At 40.3% G+C, this 9,177-nt stretch overlaps 1 protein-coding gene across 2 annotated transcripts; it reads right to left on the bottom strand.

Annotated features, from left to right (window-relative positions):
- Window positions 1-278: 278 nt before the first annotated feature.
- prpf3 (PRP3 pre-mRNA processing factor 3 homolog (yeast)) lies at window positions 279-8,684 on the bottom strand. 2 transcript variants are annotated; one of them, XM_034207994.1, is made up of 17 exons: window positions 8,500-8,684; window positions 7,616-7,769; window positions 7,306-7,436; window positions 5,648-5,815; window positions 5,457-5,543; window positions 5,073-5,332; window positions 4,844-4,962; window positions 4,566-4,753; window positions 4,289-4,455; window positions 4,074-4,156; window positions 2,476-2,619; window positions 2,288-2,387; window positions 2,045-2,158; window positions 1,843-1,961; window positions 1,353-1,430; window positions 1,202-1,257; window positions 279-1,115 (listed from the first exon to the last, which is right to left on the bottom strand). In XM_034207994.1, the coding sequence occupies exons 2-17, from the start codon at window positions 7,758-7,760 to the stop codon at window positions 963-965; spliced, it is 2,112 nt and encodes a 703-aa protein (XP_034063885.1). In that variant the 5' UTR covers window positions 7,761-7,769; window positions 8,500-8,684; the 3' UTR covers window positions 279-962. The 2 variants fall into 2 exon arrangements, with proteins under 2 accessions (XP_034063885.1, XP_034063886.1); XM_034207995.1 differs by having other exon boundaries at window positions 5,073-5,329.
- Window positions 8,685-9,177: the final 493 nt, after the last annotated feature.

The following is a 9,177-nucleotide window of genomic DNA, read 5'->3' as shown; positions in this document are numbered from 1 at the left end:
AAAGTGGAGAGCTGTGCAGACATTAAAAGAGCTTGCTTTGTATAAAAATGTGCACATTATTCAGAGGGTTGTGAAGGATTGACAGTACTTAAAAGAAAGAAAAACGAGATGTAGTTCGCATTAATACAATGCATAGTGTATATGGAGTGGCTCAGGATAGGTGGCAGTGGGCTTTGTTAATGAGGTATGTACCGAATATAACTTGATAATTATAAAACTTAAATGTCAAATTAAATATGATTGGCTTGTTTCAAACTAGCGGAAAGAAGAGGCAGGAGTCGGTTGAACGTTGTTTATTCAAGGCTGTGACTGTAACGTTAGAGAAAAGAAGCTACAGCTGAGTCAAATATTTGTTTGTTTCTCAAAAACATAAAAAAGGAGGGATTTATTAACTTTACATTCTGTGAAATGTACCTGTAATGACTCAATAGGTTGTACTTGCATGACAATGTAGTTACATTACCCATGACTCCTTCCAAGTTTATCATCTAGTTGCATTGGTTTACTCTACTTGTGTTATTGCAATAGCAGTATTGTAATTCATTGATGGAGTGGTTTGTAGTAAATGCTTTGACTCAAGGAATATTTTCAGGGGGACTTCATCACAAAAGTCAAAACATAATCTGAGAAACATTACTCATCATCACAAAAAAGCCTTAGGTAAGTGATTGACATCACACAGTGCAATCTGTCAGATTGTATTCAATAACAGACATCACAATAGCTGACAGAATAGCCTACCAACAAAGAGATGAACACCGACGCAGGCATAAACACACTCACTCATCTGTCACACATTCTTGCAGACACATCCACACAGGTGTATTGTTCCGCCTGTTGCTATGTTCACGTCTCTTGATTAAGTCTGTATGTCCTCATTTGAAGGCAGCCGATCAGCAGTGAGGGCTGACCGGCTGTGAGGCCAAGGGCTTGTAGAAGGTTCAGGTTCAGTTATGGAGGTTTCAGTCGTCTGTGCCGTCCAACACACTCTGGCTGAGAGCGAGATCCCAGTACTGTTCTGTGCCGTGTTTCTTGAAGTGTTCCCTGGCCATGTTCTCTGTCGGGCACTGCTTGAACTTCATCTCCCCCTTAAAGTTGCGCTCTTTAGCTGTGCCCTGGAGATCCAAGATGAACCATTAGAATTGAATACAATCAAAAAAATATCTATATTTAAGTTGTATAAGATTTTGTGAACACTTACTTCCCAAATCAACCAGCACTTGTTGTTTCTTTTTGCATCATCATCACCATCAAGTCCTAATGGAGAAACAGTGGTAAAGAGTTTAGTTTTCCTAAAAAGAAGAACAAAGGCACAACAACTAGCACACAACATTAAGTCAAGCTACTCTTACCTTCTCTTTTACTGTTGTGCTCCACCCATTTGATTCTGTGCATCATCAGCCTCTTGAACTTTTTCTGGGATTTAGGGCCTTAAAGGAGGAGAGAGAAACATTTGTTTAGTACAGATCCTTGCGAAATGCAATGATAACTTCAATACGTTTCTTAATGAAATTGAAAATCCTTCTGATGAACTGATTATTCACTCAAATGTCGTGAATCACCTAAGAATTGTATTTAAGTCAAAATAATCAAATGCTTTTTTTCAAATCTTCCAACTCTTCTTTCATGTCTCTAGGGGTAAGAGAGAAATGCAAACCAAATGCAAGGCTAAACAATAAAAAGCTTTGGGACAATTATAAACAGCAAACAAAAACATTCCAACATTTTAATGGATAAATACAGCGTAAAGTCTGAGGAAAAACACAACCTTAGTGGTGACAAATTAGATTTTTTAAAGGGGGCTATTTATTTATTTGCATTGACAGGTCTGAGTTGCCTCACCTCCTTCCACCACGACCAGATTGACGTCTCTGTGCAGAACCACTGTGCCTGTCAGGTACAGCTGGTTGGCGTTGGCCTCCACTTTAAACTTCTTGGCAGGATTTTGCAGGTAACGGATCCTGTACAGGGAAGGCAATACATCTGAACACAAATTGCACAATGTACTAAAAATAGTATTTGGTCTGTTGCGGCAGATGCGCACCTGTACACTGCAATGTGAACACCGTCAGTGAGGTCTTCTTTTAACCTCTTGACCGTCTTCTCTTTCCTCTGCTCTGATGTGAGCTTTCGGGCTGCGTTGGCATCCTCGTGAGCCCTGCAAAGAGGAGGAAAATATTAGAAAACCTCCAAGAAAAGGTACTGTTTTGATCACACAATGTTACAATGGATTCTTGGGGAAATGAGGAGAGAGTGAAGCTGTGTGGAGGTAAACATATCAACTCACTTCTGTCTCTTGGCCATCTGCGCTCTGACGTGGGCTTCAACCTTTGTTGGATCCTGGACTGCCTCCATCCCCAGCACTCTCATCAGGTTGGAGATGCGCACTAGTGAAATAAAGGAAAACATCAGTTACATTCTGGAGAGTATTAATTATCAAACGTTTTTTTATAACAGTAATCTGTGTGTGGGTACCTTTTGGTTCTGGTGGAGGCATCAGCCCCAGACGAACCTTTTCTTGAACTTCTTTTTGTCCCTCCCTTCGTGTCTGTCTTCTCAGTTTCTTCTGTTCTTTCTTTGTGAGGTAAACTCCCAACGTTACCGACTTATCTGTATCAACTGAGGGACAACATTTTTTAAAGACATATATACATTTATATATTCTAACAATTGAAATAAATACTTTGTTTTAAAGGAGTTGTATTTGCTTCCAGTCAGGGTAAAGGTGTATAATGTTCAATCAAATATTAGAGCATGCACCTTCAATGGTTTGCTCAGGGACTCAAAAATGTATCACACACACAAACAAACACACTACTGAGCGACATCAATTGTATACTTTTTTACATTGCAATTTCTTCGGATTTGTATGTAGTCTGAAACCATTTGTTATCGAGCAGTGTTTCTCAAACGTTTTCATACCAAGGACCACTTAACCAATAAAAAAACACTCGCGGACCACCTTACTCCACAAATATCCAAAGTCACATCGTTTTTTCTAGAACAGATTAAAAATCGCCTGCAAATGGTACAAACAAGTGGAAACATGTGTGATGAAGGTGTTGCGCTGGGCTATATCATGCTATCGAAAGTTAAACTTAAGCTCGCTCCATTGCGAGAGTGCGGAAAACCTAAATGTATTTATTTATTTCAAATGTGAAATTTTACCAATATACTCACGGACCACTAGGGGGCACTCACGGACACCACACTTTGAGAAGCACTGGCTTAGAGCAGTGGTTCTCAACTGGTCAGGCCTCAGGATCCACTTTTTCCTTTGTCAATAAATCGCGACCCGACATTTTGAACCACTAAAATATATTCAACAAAAAATCGTGCTGTAATTTATACACTTTTCAGCATACAATATTAATTAAAGTGAAGTACAGGGCATATATCCCTCATATCCCTTCACAGAACTAAAGTATGCTTTTAAAAAGGTTTAACGAGATGATGGAATCAAAACTGAACTGTATAACACAAAAAGGCACACATGCTGAAAACCCATCCCCAGAAGGGGGGTCTGGGGTCTATTCTCCCCCAGGAGATTTTTAGAAATACAAACATATAAACTACGCATTCTGGTACACTGAGAAGAAAATAAATAAATCTATTACTACCCGACATATTAATAATATGTTATGCCATTGTTTGTTTTTCACTTTGTTCTGATAGCTGCTCCACACAGAGAGAAGAGTTTGTGTGAATTACTTTAAATTGTGGGTAAGGGTAGTCATTCTCCCTGGGGACTTCCGGCAACAATTTTGATTCTGATTGGCCAGAAAAAGACTAAAACAAAACGTTGATGTCTCCGGTACTTCCAGTCCAACGCCTACTGCATGCACAGCGTTAGGAAATCGGGCCTTCAAAATAAAAGTTTTACTTTTTTTTTTACTTTTCCACAAACAAAAAAATTATTTATTTTTCTCCACTCACATCGGCGACCCACTCGAAACGGGTCCTCGACCCACCAGTTGAGAACCACTGGCTTAGAGTGAACTACCACCCCATGATGGGACAGCATTGGTTGATAGCACATTCAACTGCCTTATTTTCACCTTTCATACACTCACCTGGAGAGTTAATTTGGGCAGGATGCTCTACCAGATTGGTCACACCGAAGAGCTCCATCTCTTCAAATGCTGTGTCGGATGATCTTAATAAGATAAGGGGGGAAATCATGTCAGTTAACTGCAGTAGATTGAAGGTACAACTTGAATGAGAAAACACAGCAGTAACATTTAACCTTACAAACTGACAAGTTCTTAGGATAGCTGCAGTTTCTTACATGTCTACGTTGTTGGGCGTGATGTAGGAGTCCCACCACTCGATGTTGGGCACCTCTCCGATTCCCATGTCTTTCCTGGGGGCGATTAGTGCCAGCTTGGTGGATGCCTGGATTCCTGTCTTCTTTGCTGCCTGGGCAATCTCATTCTGCAACCTTTCCAACTGGGCCTGGTGAGGTCAGTGCAAAGAGGGACAAACATTTTGTTTTAATTGTATGTCCTTTACAAAAAAAAACGAGAACACGGCTGATATGCGAGTGTTTTGGAGTTAAGACCGACCTTAGTTCTTATTCTCTGAGCAATCTTCTCGAAGCGCCCCTGGTCATGGAATTTGAAGCCCCTTCGAGCACGAATAGCTGGTGTAATATTGACACGCTGGTCGAAATAGGACGTTGACTCCAAATCCTCCCCAGGCTTCTCCTTCAGCTGCTGACGGAACTGCTCCCTCTTTACAGCTCGAATGTTTGCTACACAGCAGAGGGAAATGCATTGAAGAACATGAAATCAAGAAATAAAGATTGTGTGTGTGCACAGGTATTAGACAAGGTTGAACTTACCTTTCAAAGTAGGCATGCGGTGTGTGAGTTCAATCTCTTTGCCACTAGCATCCACAGTTCTTCCCAGGTCGTCAAGAATAAGAGGTGTTGGCTTGTTTATCTCCTTGATTTCTACTTTTCTATAAAACAGGCACACAGAGAAAGCAGTCTATTTTACAGTGTCACATTAACAAATGTTTTTTATTTTCAAAGTAGAGTTTAAAAACCCAAATACTGTCCCATTACTCACGGTGGGGCAATTCCCATGGCATGAAGATTAGCTAGTGCCACCATGTTGTGAGCGCCAGTGTTACCCAGGGCCCCGAGGATGCCAGGTTTCATGGCCAACTGGGACTGGATGCGGGCCTGGAGCTCAGCAGCCTTGCGGGCCTTCTCGATGGCGTCATTCATGAAGCTAGCAGCCTGGGAGGGGGCGATGGACGAGCCCCCGCCTCCAGCTGCAGCAGCAGAGTTGCCGAGAAGCCGAGAGACTGGAGGGATTTCCATCTGCTCCAATGGTGTGACAAGAGAAAACCACTCAAATCAATGAGAAATAACAACAATGTCAAACATTGTCGGAAATTACTGATACTTGTTTTTAAGTCTTCAAGTAAACAAGGACAATTGTATTTACATGTGCAGCTGGGACTGGAGAGGTAAAGCTCAGCTGTTTCTTCCTCTCCTCAATCTGTTTTGTGGCTGCTTCCATCATCTGTTTAATCTAACAGTACAGAGAAGAGGTTAGTAGATGAAAAATAATTCAAATTGAATAAAAACAACTTGCTCAGGTATAATCCTAACAGTCATAAGAAGATAATCTTATACCTGCATCTTGGTGAGCATGCCCGGGCTCTCTGCTGGAGGTGCAGGAATGACCTCGGGCTCCTCCACCTCCTCGAAGCGGGGGACGCGTTTCCTCTTTGGAGCTGGCACATCTACTATCTCTGGAGTTTCTCGCACTGCAACCGGCTCAGACTCATCACCAAATACATCCTGAGACCAACCAGCCAAATGAGAAACAACAATATCACATGTCATCATTAAACCACATTGTTGATACACTATGTCTACTTATATGATTAAATATATATTTATCAAATATGATTATGTTTTTTGTCAATAATCTCCACACAGAGTTTTGAGAGGAATCAAACTATGCATGTCAGCGCTTGACAGTAACGGTTGCCAGGTTGCCATTGGCAACCATTCAGAAAAAATGTCAATCACTTATTGGCCTTTGGTTTCAGTGGCAACCAGTTTTTAACATAAAGCAATGAGGACATTAAACGGCTAAATGTGCACCCCAAAATAGATAAATGTTAATTATTTGTTGTATTTAGAGTGATATTTAATTATTGTTGTGACCAGTCGTAACCCGATACTTAAGTTGCATGTTCATTGGTGTGATTACGGAGCCAGAAAGCGACGCACGTTTACTCCTGTGCGCGGTGCGCCGTGTGTTTGTTTTACAAAAAATGGCGAAGCAAATTAAGTTGTTTGACTGTGGGGTAAAAAGTTCGGCCAACCCGTCAACATCTCAAACAAATGTTCAAAATGATTCAACTGATAAAGCGCAAGGTGAACCCGAACGAAAAGCAAAGAGGAAACAGGTAAAGTCTTGGGAGGCAAAATATATGTACATTCTGCTCTGTTGTCCATTCCCTTTAGGTAAAAGTTCCTTCAAAATAAGAGTCCCGATCTTATTACTACCAAATAAAAGTGCTAAACGAAACTTTACCATAGGAAAATATTGGCATACAAATATAATCACTTCTATAAAAAGGCAACACATTTTAAATATAGTTAGACATATTAAAGGTAATTTACAGCATTACTAATTAATATCTAATTCTTAACTGTGAATGGTTTTCATTTATTTAACATTAGAAATGTATTATTCTGGCCAATGACAGAACCACAATCAATGCTGAAGGGCCAATGGATCTATGGTGGGGTGGGGTCAGCACAAAGGTCAAGAAAACCCACATTTGAAAGGAAGACAACGGATGACCAAGAAACTAGTGACTTGCTCAATTCATTTGTGGATCTGTGAAGAACATGACAGCAGCTGCACTGCTGGCATTTTGTATACCAGCAATTGAGGGTGGACAAGTTTAAAACCACTTAAGTTTCAAATAATTGTGTTAATTACTTATTGTAAAGCATTTGAACATTCTTTTGTGTCACTTGTTCATTATTAAGTTGATGTATAACTGTATAGTATCTTAATTATTTAAAATATAAGGTGACTAAAAATGACAACCGTATTTTCAGTTTTGGCAACCAAAAGCTGATGCCTGGTTGCCAGCCTGGCAACCACTTTTGAAAGTTAGCGTTGAGCCCTGCATGTGTACAGACATTCTCAGATGTTCTCACTATCATAACAGCTCATGTAAATGACGTGGTGACTGTCATTTCTATTTCTATTAATCCAATTTTGTATTATGCAGATTTAGCTAATTCAAGGGAAATTGATTGCTTACCTTGAGGTCTCTCTTGCGGTGTTTTTCTCCTGATCCTTTGTGGCCACGTGCACTGCGGCTTTCCTCCAAAGCTTCAAAAAGACGCTCCACAAAACCTCCTGCCGAGTCATCAAGGAAGGGGCGCAGCTGGTCTGCGGTGGGAATGAGAGTCAACAAATGTGCACAAATGTAGGAGTACTGAGACCATTGTCTTAATTATGTTAACCTCTGTAGTCAAGTGTAAAAGTAAACAAGTCATAATTCTATATTTATTACATCTTCAAGTATCTGGATAAAACACATTATGAATGAAAAAGGTCAATACAGTTACCTATGGTCTTTCGTTTGTCGAGTCCCTTTCCAACACAGTGCAAAGCAGCAGTAACCACTGTGGGCTCTGAGAAACCAAGCACCTTCTTCACAGTCCGCTCCACCCATGGCCTCAGCTCCTCCACCTCCCGCTTGGGAAGAGACATCTTCCAATCCTACAAAACATTGCAACATTTATAATATATAACAATTGTTTGTTAATGCTGATCAACAAAAATAATCAGCCTATTTCTCCATGAATTCTAACCCTCTGAGTCTTAATGCAGTCCTTAACAGGGCTACATAATAACAACAGCAACATGTGTCTACTCCAAGAGTCCTGATCAGCATACATTTAATATGACGCATCAAGGAGATCTTTCAAACGGTTTATGGTTGTCAGGAATGTAATGTTGTTGATTGTTCAACACTAGTTACAGTTTACCGCTGTAGACTATGCTATATTAAAATGTGCATGCAAGACAGCTTTCTTGAATTTTGACATTTAAATCTCCACAGTGGTTGAACACTGTTTTACCATTCAAACTGGAGTTGAAACTTCTCCCTTCGTTATTTTGCAGTGTAAAATATAGCCTTGACAAATCATAAACAATGTAGGTATCAGAACACGCATGCCCTGGACACCATACATCCGCTCTCACTCATCCACTTACAAACATCTAATCCAATAATTATATGAATGTATACACACAAACAGTCTAAAGCATGCAGTAGTTTGTGAGTCGACTGGCTGAAAATGTGCAAACATGAGCAACACAATCAACATAAATCAATCGCAACCGCCACAACTTCTCGGCTAACGTTAAATGCTAATTCATGTTAGCATAGTGCTGTCTGCGAACCACTAACAATCAGAAAATAACTGCTCAATAAAGAGTTACAAACCTTTCGAATCTGCCTTTATCCTCTATCGGGTTTACGTTGTATACTTTAAATAGAAACAAGCAGGTTTCGGTAGCGTAAATAACTCAAAAATGCTTAAGTTTTCTGTAAAAGTTTCTGTTTGGTCGCGCCGTTCACACGACGTTACTGTTTCAAGACCCGGAACCGGAAATGGAGAATGTTATTTCTTCGTGACCATTTCTGCGTAGTCTTCTCGGTCAAATGTTCGTCGTTTCCACCTAGCTGCACATGGAGGAAAGTATCAAGGTAGGAATGTGGTGAAAAATCAGTGTTTAGTAAAGTCATCTATTTTTTTAAAGTTTAATTTACCCAAAATAGTTACATTTTTGTATTACTAGGATTGACAGACATCTTCATCCATTAATTTGTCCAATACACCCAGGTTGAAATGTCCCATGTGGCAAGTCCGAGTCCCACTGCAGTCAGCATGTCGTTTTGTCCCTGGGCAAGACACTTCACCCCAAATTGCTCCTGTGGGGATTGTCCACAGTACTGAATGTATTATGTATGTAAGTCGCTTTGGATAAAAGCGTCTAACAAATGACATGTGAGTTGGCTAGCTAGCAAGTTAACTATAGGGAAAGGGGCAACTAGAATCAGCTCATACGTTTGTTTTAAACTACAGACCATAGTTAACGTCTACCACATCAGCTGGTAACT

Source organism: Gymnodraco acuticeps, unplaced genomic scaffold (genome assembly GCF_902827175.1).
Source record: "Gymnodraco acuticeps unplaced genomic scaffold, fGymAcu1.1, whole genome shotgun sequence".
Lineage (NCBI taxonomy): Eukaryota > Metazoa > Chordata > Actinopteri > Perciformes > Bathydraconidae > Gymnodraco > Gymnodraco acuticeps.
Note: the sequence above shows the minus strand (reverse complement) of the source record. Positions and strands in the feature narration are given on the sequence as shown.

What these genes read in the sequence shown, in the direction of transcription:
- prpf3 (XM_034207994.1), bottom strand. Translation starts at nt 7,760, where the DNA reads ATGTCTCTTCCCAAGCGGGAGGTGGAGGAGCTGAGGCCATGGGTGGAG. An exon ending in GCATGCTCACCAAGATGCAG is followed by an intron (nt 5,544 to 5,647) that starts GTATAAGATTAT and finishes CTGTACTGTTAG; the next exon opens with ATTAAACAGATGATGGAAGC. An exon ending in TGCCCAAATTAACTCTCCAG is followed by an intron (nt 2,620 to 4,073) that starts GTGAGTGTATGA and finishes GTTGTCCCTCAG; the next exon opens with TTGATACAGATAAGTCGGTA.